Raw genomic sequence first — 20,378 nt, forward strand, 5'->3', positions numbered from 1 at the left:
AGGGCAGACATGGAAAGGGTTTGGAAATAAAGGGCCCTTTGTTCTACTAAATCTTAAGAAAATGTACTTATTTTATTTAGATTTACTAGAACATTTTTGGACTTTAATTTGACCAAATATTTATCGCAATAAATGTATTGATACCGTTATTGTGGGAGTTTTTTTTTTTTGTAATCGCCCAAACCTATGGGGCCTAATTGTGCTAATATGAGAAAAGGAGGAAATGTTCAATGGTATAAGGAAGAGAGAGTAAGTATGATAGACACACCAATGTTGATATTAAGGGCCTTATTCTTTATTGTCCGAAGCAGTTGTTCAGGCCATTTTCAGACGACAATCCCCATTGAATTCCTTTGGAATTTTTTTTCAAAAACATCTCGAACATCCAATTCCGACATTATAGAACTATCCCTTAAGTATCAAAGAATCATATTTATGTTATGACAAAGGATGAGGGAGGCCTTCTAGTATTTAGATGGGATGATATATCTGTTGTAGTCTGTTAAGAGTAGAAGACTTGTGTTGGAGAAAACAGGTCTAATGATAAATGGTGAAGTTATCTGATAATGCTTGGATTAAGGAGATTGATCTAATTGAGATGGCATTAAGGTAGGGATATGAGATGGAACTGTGTAATACAGGTAGATAGATAAGGAGCTTTCAGAATACGGTGTTCTATGAAAGTCATGTTAAATTATTCTATAGCCTTCTTAAATTCACATTAATAACACTCAAACTACACCTGTGTTTATTGGCATACATAGATTAAAACGATTGTATTTAAATAGAACATTAAATAAGCAGTAAAAAGAAACAAACTGCAACAACTTATTACACTTGGTTACTTTTATATTTTCCTCATTCATTTCTGATTCCCCTGCTATTCTGATATTCACTACATGCCGATAACAGAAATGTTAGTGCATGACAGGTTTTGCTAGTAGACCGTTAAACAGAAATCCGTTCCCAAAGCATTGGTGACTTGTAGTTTTATATAGACCGGTCCAAGTTGAACAGTAACAAGGAAATGTGCACACAGGGACACAGCTCTCATTGGAAGGTAACCTGGCACGGAGGTTTGACAATGCTAGCCAGTGCATGCAGGTATACTCCAAGCTGTGTTGCTACAGACAAACGCAACCATCTCTGTTAAATAGCCATTTGCAAACTGAGATGCATGAGGCAAATTCTGCAAAGCATTTGTATATATTAATCTTTTTTGTGCTTTGCTATGCAGCTGTACCATTGTATGCAGACACAATAAAGTCCTGCCTATCCTATAACTAGCTGTTGATATGCATGATGATTGTCTGTATAGTCTTGGCATACAATCTTCAAATAAAAACTTCAGACCGGAATGGAACATTTGGTCACGGCCGTTACGCCGCGACCAAATGACCGCCGGCGCTTCGCAGAGACTGACCCGAAGCCAGTCCGCCGCTGGAATCCCTGCTGCCGGCCACCTCTAAGTAAGTTTAATTACTGTTTAGAGTAAGGTACTTACCTTATCGGCGAAGTGGCCGGCATTGGCAGTTTCTGGTGGTGTAGTGAGGTGTGGCAAAGCGCCAGCAGCCATTTGGTTGCAGAGAAACGGCCGCGACCAAATGTCCTAGACCGTTCCAGACTATCAACATAACAGGATTCTTTCTTTTTTGAAGTTAAGACAACACTGCTAAAATTGTTCAAATATACTTTTAAAATGTTAAAAGGCTTCTTATTCCCGTGGGTGCCCTATGATGTTGAGGAAACTTTACAAGAGGCCACATTCTGATGGCTCTATGACATCACCTCAACACAATGGCTTTTTTTGGTTATGTCTACGGGAAATCTGTGGGAGCCGTCATCACACTTCGGACAGAAGAGAAGTTCCTGTTCTGTTCCTAATATCAAAGGGTGGTTCAAGGTAATGTGTACTCTACACAAGCAATCACAGGGCCCTGATGACAGAATATGGCACCCTGGCGCCATGAGCATTTCGGTATGAAAAGGGTTAGGTTTGTTTTGCCCAATTTCTCTTGTGAAATATATTGAGGCTATTGTTCTTGAAGTGTTCAGTGATGTTACACAGCTAATTTGATCCATCCCCACCATGCACCATGACAAACATGGTGCATTTCTGGGGCAAAAAAAAAAATCAATAGGATTTTATTTTGCCCCAGAATTGCACCACTTTTGACTTGATACATAAACCCATTCATATTTTTATTAGTTAAGCCAAATGGCATATATATTTTTTCACATTGGAAACCTATACAGTGACTATTAAAACTTTTTTCATAAGTGATTGAGTATGTGTCTTCATAGTAAGTACCCCATGCACAAAAGTCCTTTTGTACTATGCCAGAAACGTTCCTTCATTTAGCCAAGTGTATACATAGAAGGCCTTCAGGAACTATCTGATTGTTATCTGAGATGTTGAGAAGTCAACCTTCAAGGCCTAAAAGTGGTGAGATTTAGGGATTCTTGACTAAAAATATGTAATTTGAATGGAAATTACTGACTTCAGTAATCAGCGAGATTCTATTGAAGTTGTTTAGACCATTAATGACAAAAATCTGTGAGACGTACTCCAAATCAGCGAGACTCACAAGAAATCAGTGAGGGTTGACATGTCTGGGAATAATTGGTGGTGGAAGCCTTAAATCTGATTACTATGAAAATCCGCAATACTAGATTGCAATATTTTCTGATATCGTTTTATGCAGCATATTGTAAATATAATGTAGTCGTATTCCCTCTGTTATATTACGGCTTAAAGAATAACAATTGAATACGTTCCAAAGTATATCTCTATTTTTCTTATAAATAAGATGTGTCCATTTGACTATAGGTTTTGGACCTCTCATGATGATCGTTTCCTATATATGCTGATGGAGTATGTACCTGGAGGAGAACTTTTTAGTTACTTACGCAACATGGGACGCTTTAATAACAGCACTGGACTGTTTTACTCAGCTGAGATCATCTGTGCAATAGAATACTTGCACTCCAAAGAAATTGTTTACAGAGACTTGAAGCCTGAAAATATATTATTAGACAAGGAAGGGCACATCAAGCTAACAGATTTTGGATTTGCCAAGAAGCTTTCTGACAGGTAAGACTTTAATTTCTACAAATCATTTTGGATGTATGCAGTTCATGGTGCTATTGTGAACATTTCCACTTATTTTTTTTAAGAATTTTGAGCAAAGTCAATTTGTTGATTTGAGCAAAGACTGTGTGCTGATATGAAAGTAAAAAATGTTCACGTCCCACCCCCTGTGAATTATGGCGAAATGTTAAAATATTTGCCAACTTTCATCCATAGTCTTACAATTTTCGTACAAGTTGGTGTCAAGGTGCTTTGTTAGGTAAGATGTTCCGACTTGGTGGTTTTCTTCTCTGAATATCCAATGTTTTGCATTGTTCTAAATGTTAAACAGAATTCAAAACATATTTCTTTGAGCAGGTTATGCTGAACTGTACCTCCATCACTAAAAATGAAAGCACTGGGATTAAAGTTACTACAGCATTCAATGCATACAATGCAGCCTAAATTATGGGATTATATGACATCCGTGTGCATTTATTTATAGATCTGTTCAGAGCAGATTATTACTTGTTGCTGATTACATTCTCAGAGTTGATAATAAATGAGGCAATTAGGTGATAGGAAGTTCATATAAGGAGACTCAAGAACATGAATGGGATTAAATGTCACTATTTTGGGCAAAGATAGGCACATCTACTACTTTGCTACCCATATTAGTATTTAACAACGTGTATGGGTTTGGCAGTTACAGTCATTTGGGAGTTACTCGGTTGTGCGACACAGTTAGTGTGGGTGGATATTGCAAACCACAAATAGATCTGTATCACAAGTTATTGGCAACCTTTAAAACATAATGTCCACTGCATTATGGGAAGGTGAGGCACAGCTTTAGCAAGTGCTATCTTGAATGTTATTTTACGGGTGGTACATGCAAGCGGCAGCATGTACAGTATGTTTATTTATAAATATGTGTGTTAATGTATTTATTTTGCAACAATATACATGGTTTGTAATGAAAGGCAATTTTACCAGCCTCTTCATTGCTGGAATGTGTTCCATTTAATACGGTGCACTCTTGTTCATTGATAAAGCTGTATAGGTTTTATACAAAACAGGGCTCATCGGTTACTACGCATACATTATACCGTTAAAATAGGGTCTTTCACTCTTTTTTTTATTGTTGGACTAGGAAAGATTTTGTATCAATTAAAATAGAATTCCATAGTTCTACGGTGCATATATCTTAATTTGAGTTTACATGTCTTAAATATTATATGAAACCTTCGTCAAATAAAGATTGTCAAATGACGTTGCGGGGTCACGGAGTGACGTCACATGACCTGTGGCGTCATTTGACGCCGAAAAACAAGGTAAGGGGTGCGCGAGCACCAGTAGTTTGCGCACCCTTGATGTAGGTGATGCTCAGTGTTTCTTTTACCTTAATTCTCAGGTGCTGATGGTCCGTGCAGGGCTGGTATGGTGAGCCAGAATTAAAAGGGTTCCAGGAACGTTTTTTGAACTGCCAATTTCAAGAATAAATATGAGTGTTTTTCGTACAGAGGGCAGCTTCTTGTCGCAGATTAGATACATATGAACAGGTATTCCTCAACCATGAGAGATATGAGCAGGGGCAATCTATTCCCCAAGCATTCCATAGTATTACTGGGAATAGAACTATGAGACCAACCTTAAGTAATTCCCCAGCAACACCTCCATGTCTCCTTGAAGAGTACCTGTACCAAGGAACTCACTATTCTACTGTGGCAAGTGACCTGTTCAAGAATATATCTATACGGCCCCTACACTGGGATACTTTCCCTAAGAACAAGAAATGCCTTGCTTACCCTTAATTATAGAAATTAATCTTACTGATGAGATCCCCCTCATTCTAGGTCCACTAACATCTGATCTGGTATTTTCCATCCCCATCATATGTACCCCATAGTGACATCACACGTCACTATGACTACAAAGGGAATGGTTACGTTCCTACATAGTATCTTTACTGAATTACCTCACTAAGCACCTTCTAAAGGTGGGGTGGCTATGTGTTTGCCTAGCAACTCCACCGAATGGGATGGAAGGCTGTTCTACTGCAGTTAACTCCTCTAGGAACCATTAACCCAATAAAATAACATAGCATTCCCACATGGGTGCTACATAAGCATTTAATCACACAGCTCGTTCCTATTTCTGTTAAAAGTGATCAAAAGCGTATGCATCTAAAAGCAAATATTTACAGAAACAGGGAGACAATAGAAAGTTTGAGAACATTAGCAAAAATGAATATGACAACAAAACGTATTTTAAAATGTAGTACAGTAGGTGTAGCCTATTAAACACCTTTTATTTGGGGGAGGGGGATACGTAGAGCAAATGTCTACAGGCTTCACTTGGGTCAATGACACCATATTTTACATATCCCATATTTTGTTTAGTATTGTCTCAACCCAACACAAAGTGAACTGATTTACAATATGTGTATTAACCACTTCCATGCTAGGGGAGAGAGTAAAATGGTATCCTGTACTTGCAATGATCATGATATGTCACCATCTAGTGGCAGGTCGAGTCTGCTGCGTCTTAGAAAGTTAAATATTGTGTTAACTACAAAGCAAAATTTATAGCAAAAAAATTCAATTCAGAACATTTCAAAGCCTTAGTAGGTTTCTAGTAATAGAATATTGCTTGATAAAAATGCATAACATTTGCTCACGGCCAGTTGTGTCTTATGTTACCTGATTTATGCATTATTAACCAATGTGATCCTGGATAAATAAAGTTAAAACGTAACTAGAATGTGTGACTAATAATCGGGCTTGTGAAATAATGAATATAAGTAAAGCCCATTGGATTTGCATGTTAAGAGTATTCAAGAGCTAAAAGCTTATAAAAGTTGACTGAGTGTTGTTGAGCTTTTTCCAGTTTCTATGTTTTTAATGCAGCCTAACTGGTTTAACATCCGTATTAACTACGACTGCATTCCTGTGGGAGGATTCACTATTACGGGCCAATGTAGAGTGTGCAGGTTACAAAGCTGAAGTTTTAAAATGATTATTCAACAACCGTGTAAAAAAACATACATATTAGTTGCTAAAACAGCACTTGCCACAAGCATCAATATAAAAGTGAGATGTTGAAATATTGCTCATTCACATATTTAATTATTAATGGCACGATCCAATGTTTCCCTTTACATGGTATGCTTGTTTTTCCTGTCCCCTCCTGGTTACATAATATATTTTGATATCCTTCAGTACTTTTCTATTTGGTATAATTACTGAAATAGTTTTTTTTTTCAGGAAATATTAAATTTGGCAACCATTGTGATTCAGACAATGATTTACAGTATAATTCAGTGCTGAAGAGTGCACTCTTTAGATTGGCAGGCCTATATTATCTTTTCCTTAGCTAATAAGGGGCCTCTAATAAAACCAGTTTATAATACGTTTTTAATATTCTTGAAAGTGACAGTCCCTGCGGCACTTTAAAAACAAAAAAAATATATATTTTTTTGTTTTAATATATGCTGCCTTTGATTACTTTTATTGAAAACAAATTACCTAAGCTGTCGATCGATTCGTTCTCCAGTGATCGATCAGCAAAGATCCTAAATGGCTGCCTTTCAGTTTCAATCAATCCTTCAGTCGGTGTAACTCAGCAGCTACATTGTATTCTTATATTACTAAGGTAACATTATCTATTGTTACAGTTTGCAGCACAAACTGCTGGTAATATTGGCAACAAATTATCACAAACAGGAAAGTGCTGCAAAGATCTTGCACTGCTGGGGAGGTGGGATAAAGCCTCCCCAGCAGTGCAAGATCTTTGCAGCACTTATATTAAAACCCATTGGAAATTGAATTGAGTTGAATTTAAAAAAATGTAGTAAGTATTATCAAATACTACAGAACTGATTTTTTTTTAAACACAAGTAGGATATTGCTTGGATTTCTTCTTTAAAGTAGCAAAATGTAGCACTGCACAATTTTTACATTTGTTTTATTACAGGGTTGAAGCAGGGGGCCTTCGGAGCTTACTGGACCCTCTGCTTCCTCTCCGTAAGGGCTGCCGGTATCTCTGTGGAGTTTAAATGTAAATATGCGGGTCAATAAGAAACCGCAGCGGATGATGTCATGGCTTCCTATTGGCCTGCGTGATGCAGGACATTTAAAGCCACCATTTTGTTAGGCCCACATGCTCCCTGGCTGCAGAGATACCAGCATCCCTTATGGAGGTAAGTATCTATGGATGCAGGGGGTCCCCAGAGCTGAAATTAACACAGTTCTGCTCCGGAGACACCCTGATTCAATCCTGTAATAAAACTGCATTTTTTGCAGTGCTACATGTTTTGCTGCTTTAATTGTGTTGCTCTATTGTTCATAAGTAGGCTATTGATCCTCAGTTTGAAAAGCTGTTGAAACAACAATGGTTATAAATATCCATCGCTGTTCCAGATGCAGACATGAAGTACATTTTACATTTGCTATAGCAGACTTCACAGTTCAGTACTAAACTGGAAGGAAGGGCATATGCAAAGCTCGATTTTCTGAACACCAAACACTTTGGCAATGAATTACTTAACTTGGTTAAAGTGGAGTTAATAAATCAAAGAGCGCGTGTTACCTTACAGATATACCCTAAAATGTTGGTCTTCATAAAATTTCCTTGATCATACATGAACATTTGAGTTAAATATTGCAATAAATAATAGAGTAAATGTAATGCATGCATTAAAATAGAGATAATCTTGCACAAGTTGCAATCATGTAAACACATAGTTATATAAGCCTCAATTTTAAGCACACACACCTTGTGCAGTGCTGTTGGGTGGGTGAGGGAGACTTTTGCTTTTTAATGTGTGCTCTTTGCGAGTCTGAGTGAGTTGTCTAGTCTGTTATTTGTCTGTCTGTGTGGTGCTGTGATATTTGCGTGATTTTTTGCAGTTTGGGAGGTGTTTGGTTGCTGTCTGAGTCTTTGTTGGTTCATGCCTTGTAGAGTAGTATTGTGAGTATGAATGGTGTAAGATGAAGGAGGAGGCGTGTATAGAGTGTTGGTGAGAGGAAGAGTGCAAGGGGTGTGGAGGAGCATAGGAGTGGAAGGTGTGCAGAGAAGCGTAGGCGTATGTATCAGTTAAGGGCATGGGTAGAAGCAAGTAGTGTAGGGCATCAGAAGGAGCAAAATAGTGGAGGGTGTGGGTAGAAGTGTAGGAGTGAAATTCATCAGGAGGAGCATAAGAGTGGAGGAGAGGTAGAGAGGTGGGGAGAGGAGTCTAGAAGTGAGTTCAGGGGGGAGGGTAGCAGAAAGGCCAGACAGCCTTGGGAAAAGTCCAAAGGGAGCCGAGGACAGCATGAAGCCCCAGTGGAGACAAAGCTTCAGCCTCCAGATACAGAGCAAGCCAGTGCTCCAACATTTGAGAAGCAGCACATTCGGAATATGAAATTCTCAGATGAAGAAAACCAGATTGTGGTGGAAAAAGTAGTCGATGTCTACAATAAGATTATTGGAAGACTGGCCAATGGAAAATTCACGTCTGGTAAAAGGTCGGCAGAAGCAGTTAAAAGCATTGCTGATTCCATTGTGCAGTACAGCACTGAAAAAACTATACAACACCAACAGCAACAACACGTTTGAGTAATAGCAGCACAACCAGGCCTTCAAGTGTGATCTTTACCCCTATCACCACAAATAGGGGCACGAACATGGCAGAAATTGTAGCGGCCAACTCAGCAATGGAATGATCCTACACCCTCTAAAAGTCCTAAACATTAGTTCTTTTTTTTTTGTTTAATTAAAAATGAACAATTTATTTCACAAAATCCTGTTTATGTACTTTCACGACAAGAAATAACATTGCCTACACTATCTGTTCAGTGCATTATTCAATTGCTCTGCTGTCGATCAATATGGTATGGGAGGGGATGTTGACTGGGATGAGGCAGGTCAAGCAGTTGGTTGAGGGAGGTGAGGAGGGAGGGTGCAAAATACACAAGTAGTACTAATATGGTCATAAAAAAAATCATTGTTTTCAAATAGTAATCTACAGGGCGTTACCTAGCCATTAATACCAAGTGGGCTTTGGCTTGATCCTTTAAAGAGGCAATCCAAGATGTTTTTTTTTTTAAATTTATATTATAATAGGGGATGCCGGTAATCCTCAAGGATTCCCTATATGTCTGATTTTCAAAGCTCCCATGCAGGCCAATAGGAAACTGTGACGTCATGAGGTTCCTTTTCCTATTGGCCCATGTGACGAAGAAGCTGAAAACTGTTGAGATACTGGCACCCCCTTCTGACGTGTGTATCTTCAGAAACACGGGGTCCCCGGAACTGAAATGAACAGGGTCCAGTTTCTGCCTCAAACCACCTGTAATAGAAAATGAAAGGGGGGGGGGGGGACAGCTTAGATTGCTTAGATTGGCTGTGGCGACCGTTGGATAAGCGAGTCCAGCGGACTGCATTATGCGGCGTTGGATAAGGCATCTGTCGTAAACCAGGACGTCAGTAAGCAAGTACTCACTGTACTTTTGTTAGGGGGGTGTGTGGAGGGAGGGTGTTGTCTACTCTTCTGCCCCTCCCCACCTGTTGACAGCTCTGTGTCACTGTGTGTGTCAGTGTGTATCTGTGATACACTAACATACACACTCACACAGACATGCTGACACAGATACACAAACTCCCTCTTTTTCTCTCTCATACAGACACACACACACACAATTTCTCTCTCATAATGACACACACTCATTCTCTCATTCATACAGACACTCCTCCCCCATCCTAGTGTGCATTGAGAGCAGGAAGGACTCTTACTAGCTCACCTCCTTCAATTAGCTCCACCCACAGGCTGACATTTAGTCCCACCCCCAATTCTCAGGCGGTCGAAGCATCCTGCTGTCCTATCTCCTGCCCTCCTGCTCCCTCACTGAGCTGCACAGTGGGGACTTGAGCTGTCAATAAGGTAAGTCACCACTGTGCACAGTACAAGTGCCAGGGATTTTTGGCACCGAGTGCCTGGGTTTTTTCCATCCCTGTTTAAAGGGGTAAACCCTCCTAGTGGTCCTAATTAGTGAACTAACTCCAGTGACATGTTTAAGACATCTCAGCTAGGTAACTGATTTCATTTATTTCTTAAAGTTAGACTTGGGAGGAGTTTTTGTTTTCCTCTGGCTAATCCGTTTTGTGTGAGTCCACCCTCGCCACCTCCCCTTAATGTTATCAGTTCTCTAATAAGGCTAGGATGGTATAAGGATAAAGAAAACACTTGATTCTCAAACAATTCTCATTCCAAAGGCTCCTAAGAAATTCAACTGTCCAACTTTTTTTTCTTTTTCTTTAGCATTATTGGTGACACCTCAACAGCAGTCCAGTAATTTATTTATTTTTAAAAATAGGACACACCGTTGGGAGGGGGGAGAAGTGCAGTGACAGTCACTCCTCACCATATACACTGTAGCTCTTAAAAATTCTGTCGAGTTCCTGTTTTTTTTTTTTTTACTATTTTAGCCCACCCACCGTGTCATGTAGTAAAATCTGACATGATTACCCTGTAAAAATAACGCATATATTTTTAGTGTTAACATATCTTTTCCCCTTATTGGAGCTTAGTGAATCTATGTCTTCGTTTGTTATTAAGTGGGCCCCTGTAAAATGTAATTGAGTGGACCTGGAATAAAATGCTGCATCACTTTAGCAGCATACTGTACCTCATTTACAGTATTGCTGAATGAGTCTGTTACTCGATCTTCAGTGGAAGTGCTTTGTCATCAAGTTTCCAGGCTACCAGCATCCTAAAGGTTTGGATTTGTTTGGTTGTTTGTCAGTGTTAACCCAATAGTGTCGAACAGTACTTTATTATCACAGTTTTTTGGAATGTCTCTGTGTCCGTTTATCAGGGGTGCAATCAGAAGTTCTGATTGGGGGGTATTGTTTTTACCAGCCACCATCCCCCCCTCCCATCAACGTCGCAATGTCATGTGATGCTATGACGTCACAGTGTCACATGATAGCAAGTTGTCACCAAGTGATGTCGCGTCACTATGATGTTGCAGCATCACAAGACGCTGCGATGTTGATGCAGAGGGCTGCTATTCTACACAGGCCCGCTCTGTCCCCCGGCAATCAGTTTTGTTGCTGTGAGGAAGAGCATGGGGCCTCTGTTAGTGAGATACCAATTCTTGGGGGGTGCAAATGCAGTGGTAGTTGCACTACCATTAATACACTGGTAATGTTAAAATTACATGGCAATGTACTGCAGAAAACTGAAGTGCTAAAGACAATTATAAGGTGTTATATGAGGGATCTTCCTCAGCAACAGAGCATAAACACGGCAGACCTTTGAGGATCAGATGATTTCCCTGCAGACTGCAGACTTTGTACAGACCATACATTGTGCTTAGAGAAAATCCTTTCCCCTACTCGCCTCTGAAGCTGCCTCGCTGGGTTTTCATTTGCTGACATCACTGGTACTGAGGAAGCAAACTGAATATAGGCAAACAAGGGAAGTCTGCAGAGTAATGAATGCACAGACTAACTGCTTTCAGTATGAAATAAGGGCATATTGAACATGTTGTATGTGTAGCTGGTTTACGATCATGTTGCTCCTTATATATGTTTTTGTTAAGTGCTTTGACCTTTAAAGATGTCACCATGTCAGTGTTACTACCAGGAACTAGTGCAGTATACACGGAACTCCATTCTCTATTTTATTTTGGCTGGCCTACAAAAAGTTGCCAAGTGCTAATTTTATTTCCAGTAAGTGTCAGGAAATCATAGATTTGCATATGCTTAATAACAGGTAGATTTCAAGTTTTAAGAGGGTTGGATGATCCTTAGTTAAGTTTGGAAAAAACGAAAAAGTGCCCACCTACGGTAAGTGAAATCGACTTAAATACTGTGCCCCATGTCACCAACTCTCTCTTGGCAATCTCCTCCATAATGTCCCACCATTATCTGAAGCCTAAAGTGTCCAAAACAGAACTAATACTCTTTCCCTCTTCTACTGCCACTCCTACACCCAAACTTTACTTCACTGTCAATAATACCACATACTCATCAACACCTCAAGTCTGCTGTCTAGGGGTCATCTTTCACTCTCTCGCCATCAGTCCCTCACAAAGCTCTCACATCACCACCTCCAAAATTTTGCCAACATAGCCCTTTTTCTCATGATACAATTAAAATCCCAATTCATTCACTTGTCCCATCTGACTACTACAAACTTCTCCTAGTTGTCTTTCCCCTAGTCTGCCTATCCCAACTTCAATGCATCCAAAATGCTGCTGACAGACTCGTCTACCTCACTCACCGCTCCACTTCTGCTGCTCTATGCAAATCCCATTCTCTTGCTTCCTGTATCCTCTAGAATCAAATTTAAAACCCTTGCTACTGTATGACTTGCAAAGCTCTCAATGACACTGCCCCCCTTACATCTCAGGCCTCATCTCCAAATATATCCCGAAACACCCCATATGTTCTGCCCACAACACCCGCATTTTCTCCTGCCTTATTACCTTCTGTTAATCCCGCCTATAAGACTTCTCCCGTGCTGCCCCCTATCTCTGGAATTCCCTACCATGCACCATCAGACTCTCCCCCAGCCTCCAGACATTTAAAAACTCCCTGAAAAGTCGCCTATTTAAGGTAGCCTATCTGGAATACCTCTAACATCCAATTAACCTTCCCACCAACCCCACTGGGACCAACTGTGTGGCTGGGCCAATCTCCACACTTTCTAACACTGCCTAGCATCCTCACGCTCAAACTTGAATGTGATGAGCTATCCAGCTGGGCCATATGCCAACTTGAAGTATACTCCGTCCTACAATGAGGAGCCTCTTTACCTTTTTGTTTCAATATTGTCCATCATTCCCTCCAGATTGTAAGATCTCACGAGCATGGTCCTCATTACCTTTTGTATCTGTTTGTGCATGTTTGTCCTTATTTATATGTAACTCCATTGTACTGCGCTGTGCAATATGTTGGCGCTATACAAATAGTGTATTGTGAATGATATACAAATAGACAATAATAATAATTAAAAATACCCCATAACAGCCCAATTCCATCAAAATATAATTATTTAAGAAGATAGCATTTGCTCTCTTGCTCCCTGCACCCTTCCTTCCCCTTCCTGCTCCTCAGCCTGACTGACATGACACTAAGCCCACGAAATGTATCAATCGGGCTGTCTGGGAATCCTCCAGCCCTATTGGCTCCTATCAGGCACCTGGTGCCTGTCTCCCTATGCCTCCTGGGAGTTGTAGTTCCCAGGGGGCTGTCTGTGCATTGGGGCCGCGTGCGCACTTGCCCTGCGCATGCGTGAACGCCTAATGGCCGCCGCAACCTTTTCCTTGCCCTCGCGCGACTTCTCTGGGGCCTTCTCTGCTCCTGCTTGTCCCTGCGCATGCGCGAACTATCCTGTTCCCCGAGCCGCCGGGACCTCGGCAACGCGATCGCGGCCCTAACAACTGGCCGCTCGCGTCCCCGGCAACCGGCCGCATCAGGGAACAGCGCACAGCTCCCTGCACTAGCCCCCACCCTCGCGTTCTCCCGGCGGGTCCGTCGCTGGCTCCGGCAGCACCCGCAATCGCTCGCCACGCTACAGAGAGGGTCAAAGAGGGAAAAATAACCCCGGGGCTACACATATTTTAAAGGCACATATGATTTAGGTTTCAAAGTTTTGCGAAATATAAGAAAACTCTCATGATAGTTTGGATAATATTTGTTTTTGTTCCGTTCTAATAAATTGATATGCTCGCAATACCAATAATCTTTGACCTAATATGTTGCAATCAATGGTGGAGATTTATCAAGGCAAATTTTAAGCAAAATGTACACAAATTATGTCATTTTCATCCTACGTCTCTGCATCAATGTGTCAAACTGTTTATTCCAACTAAATGTCAGCTTGCAGGAGGAGTTATTTGACATGCGAGATATATGAAACACGATGTGTGTAATATTTAGTTCCATTTGCGACCCCAAAAATTGCCCAGAGTGAATTGGCTTAAATATTTCTTACCAAAAATGTGCGTAATATGGCAACCTTTCTAACATTTGGCACAAACAGAAAATAGAGCAATGCATCAAAGCAAATTCTATCTTCACTTTCTTTATGTTGGTACATCAATAAATACCATTGTTATCTTAAAAAAGCAATATCTCAGACCCCTTACTTCTCATTGGGGGAAATAAAAATGAAGCACTAAAACATTCTAATAGAAAACCGATACGACCATTATAATTTGTGTAATCGTTTTATCTTAGACCAGGTCACCGGTGACCGCTGTGGCGCACGCTATGGCGTGCACACCACACAGCACAGCCCTCTATGGGGCAGGACCCAGTGGCCGTGTATGTGTGGGCGCACAAAGCGCGATGATGCGTATGCTTGAAGGGAAGACAAGAATGTTGTCTTCCCATGCCACAACGCGATCACGTGATCGGCGGGCAGCCAGTGGAAGGGCAGGTATGCCCTGTCATGGCTGCGCCCCCCCTCCCACACCATCATGTCCCCGTGCATCCCATCGCTCCCCTACCGATCGCTCTCCGCCAATCGTGGCTTTTATCTGTGCACACGCCGCGAGGTCGCCCGGCGCGTGTGCAGCACTAAATACTGGGGCCGAAGCCTTATCAACAGCAATAGGTATATGTACACCTAGATATAGGGCTAACGGATAACATATTCGCATATAGGCTACTAATAAACAAGAAATGAAACAATATGAACAATATAATTTGATACAGATTCAATCAAACTATAATAGGGTTAAGGCTACAGGTTGCATTACATTTTTGCAAGATTTGCATTTACTTCTGCAAAAATTAGAGGAAAAGCTTTACTCAAGATGCCAGATGGACATAGACTACATAAGCTATTGGCAATGAGATAATGTAACTATAGTATCTACATCTAAAAAATATACATTTTTGCTGATAAAGTATTATAAGTATTATAAGTGAAAAAAATGAAGGCATGTGACATACGTAATTATATGTAATGGTTGTTTTGCAGAATGTCAATGGTTCAAAAGGATATTAGATCATAGATGTAACTTGTTGCTAGGTAAATCTTCTGAAGGATTGAGCCAAATGTGTGCTGAAGTCTCTTTTATCTCTTTTTCATGCTGCCTGAGCTGTCTGTGCTAATTATTAATTGTGTATGACAGAATAAAGCCTGTTCGGAACTATACATCAAGACTTCTTATACTCCTGATTGGAAAAACCTGGTGTGTGGCTACCTGGTTTAGATGCAGAACGAGAGTTGCTCACTGACAGCCATAACAGTATATTTTTTCCCCAACCTATTTTATCCCTTTACGGGAGTTATTCTCCCACCCTCCAGCTTCAGAGCATGACCGCTGGCTTCTCTATATCAAATAGTATTTTAAATCGTTTTTTCAAACCCAGAGCAGTGCTTGAAACATGGAACATGTTTGCTCCATGCCGATGATAAATTAATGAAAAATATGCATGCTCTCTGGTTGACTAACAATAAACGGCAATGAAAATGCTTTTGCACTCATAATCAAAGAAATACCTGCAAGTACTTAGCTCAAAGCGAAGAATCCCCAATGTCCAACTGCAAGGAAAAGTGGCACTCCGGGAACTTGAAGAAGCGGTATCAGCTTTATTACATCTCTAGCGTTTCCGTTCAACACAATGAACCTTTCTCAAGGTGTTGCACCGAAACGTTGGAGATGTAATAAAGCTGATATTGCTTCTTTAAGTTCCTGGAGTGCTGCTTTTTCTTGCATTTTTACTAGCAATAAATATAGGGACAGGGCAAGGGCAAGGTAGGATAGAGATAAGGGTAGTAAAGTAAATCATCAAAATGTTTACAAACATTTCAAGGATAAACTTTCCAAAATAATTACTTGTTAAGAGATATGTTTTTTAAACCTTTAACGTGCCCTCTTGACATGCATGGCACAAAATGGGCCTTGGCATGCATAGGCCCGTAATGACATACCAGGTGATGATGGGCACTTCTATTTAGGGTCCGATCAGGCTGACAACTCCATGAGCGACCACATGACATGTAAGTGGTGGAGGTCTCCTAGCACTGTAAATATCTATGGCACCTCATTTTATCCTATGAAACGTACTCTTTTTTTTTTTTTTAAGTCTTTAGTTCAGTTTGGCTTGACATGGAATTGCACCTTTAAACTAATCGTAGACAAGTTGCAATAGCTCAGATAAGTCATAATAGAGGGCACACATATAGAAAAATATTTTATGCCTGCACTGACAATGACTGTTCTGTATATAACTGCATTCAGTCATATTGTTCCATAAATTAATTTAGACACTCGTGTCATAACATTGAAAAATCAAACAGAAGTAGAGAAAATGTTTGAGGTTTTTTTTTCTTAATCTATGTATGCAGAACATCTGTTCCTTTGCACTACATGGCTTTTGCCTGAAAACATACAGTATGCTGAGGATTTCTCCCAGTTTGTTTTGTGTTTCTGTCTTTCTAGGACATGGACACTCTGTGGGACGCCTGAATACCTTGCACCAGAAGTAATACAGAGTAAAGGCCATGGAAGAGCAGTAGACTGGTGGGCACTAGGGATTCTGATATTTGAAATGCTATCTGGGTAAGTTCCCCCCCCCCCCTAAACTTAAATGTAAGCATGTTGCATTTGCATTACATACAGTAGATGGAAAAAATTATGTTTTGAATTACAGTAAGCCTACCATGAAATCCATTGCATTTTAAATCAATAAAGTTATACATATGCTTAATCATATTGTAGACTGTAACGTTCGCGCTACCCACAAACAAGGCAAGACCCCGGTACTGAGGTGGGAAGGTACAAAGCCACACACCCACAGCAGCGGAAGCGTGCCTGGAAGGCGGATTGTCTAGCATTGCCGGGTCTGTATTGGAGAGAGAGGGTTAATCGGTATACTTGCAGGTCCTGGGAATGGAGAGAGTAGAATTGTAGAAGTCGGTTAGCGATGGTCTGGGATATAGATGGTAGAATAGTCCAGGTCTGTTAGCCGTGATCAGGGATTGGAGAAGTCGCCGTAGTCGAGGGTAAGCCGAGGTCAATATCCAGAGAGGTTCACTTACAAGCTGGGTCGTTAAAGGTTAATCTGAAAGACAAGACTGTAACAAGGCAAGGCACAACTGTAGGAAGCAGCGAGGCTACACCGAATTATGCTGAGCCCTGACTGAGAGCAGGAGCAGGGTATATGTAGGCAGACAGACAGGGGGTGGAGCGGGGGCGCGGCCCCAGCGGAAGCTGGGATAGGCTGCAGGAAACAAGAGGCACAGATGATGCTTGACACGCAGCTGGGGATCATTGCACGTCGTCACGTGCGCGCACCACATGTGAGAGTAGCGCAGCGCATCTGGTGGGCGGAGCCAAGCTCCGTGGCAGGGGCTAAAGAGCTGCGGATGCGCGCACGCTCTGTAATCAGAGTGGGGTTTCGCGCATGAACGGAGAGTGGAGCAGTGGCAGCAGCAGCACTAGGTAAGGAGGGAACACGTCGCAAAGGACATGTTCCCCGATTCCTTACATAGACATATCCCTCAAAATGATGTGTTATGGGTTGTTCTTCTATGATTAATCATAAGGAAATTAGTACAGCTCTCCCCCGTATTAACGTGATCCTTTACAACGCAAATCCGCTTATAACGCGATGCAAGCGTGGCTCCCAATTTTTGTATTTATGAATACTTTACAACACGATTATTAGTATCTTAAATACTTTATTATACAATGCATACAATAGTACATTATTTCTAAAGCGATCCGTTTATAACGCGATGTGATTCTTTGGACCCGAAGCATAGCGTTATAAGGGAATTGAGCTAAGGAGGACAGCAGCCGGTGGCAGAAAGGGGAAGAAGAAGGAAGCCTGCAGGGGATGACAACAGCTAGGAGACAACAGCAGCCGGGAGCCACTGCCACTGCTACAGCGCAGTTCCTCCTTGGCTGTCCTCCTGTGCCATTCTGCTCCTGCTCACATGGTCCTCTTCTCCCTCCGCCACCTGCTGTCGTCCTTCTCACCCTCCACTGCTGCTGTCCTCTACAGGCTACTGTCATCTTATTCCTCCGCCGCCGGCTGCTGTCGTCCTCTGGAGGCTGCCATCCTTCTCTCACACCACCGCCCGTATTCGTCCTCTGCTGGCTGACGTCCTCCTTCTCTTCTTCTGCGGTCAGCTGCTGTCCTCTTCTTCTGCTGAAGTACCCGGCACCGGGTTCCAGCACCCTAGGTCGGGTCCGGTTAGTAAAAATATGGCCGTTCTGTTTAATTACTGGGTACCCGGTATATTACTAATATATTAACTAAGTGTGGTGAAACCTATCCCAAGCTTCATTTTGCAAACCCAGTATTACCAACCTCACACGGATGAAACCCATTAAGGTTGAAACAGCTGTCTGTGGGTAGGTTTACTGGCTATGCATCTTAACCCAGGCTATGCTCAAAAGCTGTGCAATGCAGCAAGCATAAGCTTATAGGGGACCATGTCATGTGGTTTTGAAGCCAAAGGTGGTACTGTGTGCTCATTTGCATGTCATTTCCCAGAATCCCTTGCTGCAATGGAAGCACTGTATGCTGGGTGATAATGGTGAGAAGCAGGGTTTAGGGTTTCAGACCTGTCCAAGACATGCAAATGAGAACACAGTAATATTTCCATTATATATATATATATACAGTGTTCGACAATCCTATACATTTACTCACCCGGGGCGGGTGGATTTAACCCCCGGGCGTGTAAATATTGGCCCAAGCAGCACACGTGTGTTTTTTTTTAAATTTCCCCCGTTCGCGCTCAAATTTTCCCTGCTCGCGCTGAAAAATAAATAAATAAACTCCCTACTTGACTTCTGATTGGCGCGCGCTCCCAGGCTTTGTGGGCACGCGGCCAGGCTCTATATGAGCCCGCCCCCAACGAGCGGCCATTCTTTCTGCCCGGACATCAAAAGTAAGTACACGCCATGCTGCGGCCCCTCTGCTCCTTCCCTGCGATCCCCCTGGTCCCCACAGGGCTCCATACTCACCACCGTGGCAGCTCCCCTGTCCCATTCCCCTTCTCCCTGTCCCCTGCTCCCGTCCCCTGCACCTGTCCCCTGCTCCTGTCCCCTTCCCCTCCTCCTGTCCCATTCCCCTGCTCCTATCCCCTTCCCCTCCTCCTGTCCCCTGCTCCTGTCCCCTTCTCCCTTGATCCACCGATCGCTGCCCGGGGCGGGAGGTCCCCACTGCTGCAGCCCGGTTTGCGTGCGGGGGGGGGGGGGGCGGCCTCGGCCCTCACCACATGACTCCCACCTACCCTGCCGCCTCCCCGCCTGCTAGCTTTATGCCGCCGCGGGCTGGGGGGAAGAAGCAGTCTGCAAATCTGCTTGGCCGCGCATTGTGAAGACATGCCGGCGAGGAGAGCAGGATAGTGGCGGCCACTGCGGGGCGGACCTGTCCCCTGGGGGACACCTCGCCACGTGCCTCCCACCCACCCTGCCTCCCCAAAGCTTCCAATATGCCCGCGTAAGGTATGGGGGGGTCGGCCTGCCCCCCCGCCACGAGCGGGAGATGGGCGCGGGTGGGTGGGGGGAGGAGCGTGGTGGTGGTGCTGGTCGCGGCCTTTCCTTCCCCCCGTGTGTGTGTGTGTGTGTGTGTGTGTGTGTGTGTGTGTGTGTGTGTGTGTGTGTGTGTGTGTGTGTGTGTGTGTGTGTGCGTGTGTGTGTGCATGTGTGTGTGTGTGTGTGTGCATGTGTGTGTGTGCATGTGTGTGTGAGCAAGTGTATGTATGTGTGTATGGAAGCAAGTGTATGGGAGCAAGTGTATGTGTGTATGGGAGCAAGTGTATGGCAGCAAGTGTACTGCACCGACACACTTTATTCGAGCAAATACCCAGTATGTACCTGGCAGATACCTGGAATGCGCCGCTCCTCACCTCTGACAAGCCCCGTTGCGTTTGCCTTCCCAGCCTGGGTTGATGCCTGGCTGACGGGCGGCTGATCTGTTAAATGATAATGATTAGGATTTAATAGGCTGCAATGCTTCGCGTGTCTACCAGATGGCATAAATTCATGAATTGTAATGCAGTATATATATATATACTGTGCAGTATTGCAGCCAGGGGGAATAAAATGCTTCAATCCCTGCCTGGAAAATACCTCAATGCACTCGGGCAGAAAAACAGTCACAAACCTCAATACACCCGGGTATACCCGAATTCGTGGGACTAAGCCGAGCTCGAATAAAGTGTGTCGCCAGTGTATGTATGTGTGTATGGCAGCAAGTGTATGTATGTGTGTATGGCAGCATGTGTATGGCAGCAAGTGTATGTATGTGTGTATGGGAGCAAGTGTATGGGAGCAAGTGTATGTGTGTA

General features: G+C 42.6%; 1 protein-coding gene across 2 annotated transcripts in view; it reads left to right on the forward strand.

The window, feature by feature from the left end:
• The window catches only part of PRKX (protein kinase cAMP-dependent X-linked catalytic subunit), a 155,567-nt gene that overhangs the window by 108,125 nt on the left and 27,064 nt on the right, over nt 1-20,378 (forward strand). Inside the window, exons 3-4 of one of the 2 annotated variants that reach the window (XM_075594571.1) lie at nt 2,831-3,094; nt 16,513-16,632. In XM_075594571.1, coding sequence (XP_075450686.1) covers nt 2,831-3,094; nt 16,513-16,632 — 384 coding nt within the window. The remainder of the gene's footprint in view (nt 1-2,830; nt 3,095-16,512; nt 16,633-20,378) is intronic. The other variant, XM_075594573.1, reaches the window with a different exon arrangement.

This window comes from Ascaphus truei, chromosome 3, assembly GCF_040206685.1.
Source record: "Ascaphus truei isolate aAscTru1 chromosome 3, aAscTru1.hap1, whole genome shotgun sequence".
Taxonomy (NCBI): domain Eukaryota; kingdom Metazoa; phylum Chordata; class Amphibia; order Anura; family Ascaphidae; genus Ascaphus; species Ascaphus truei.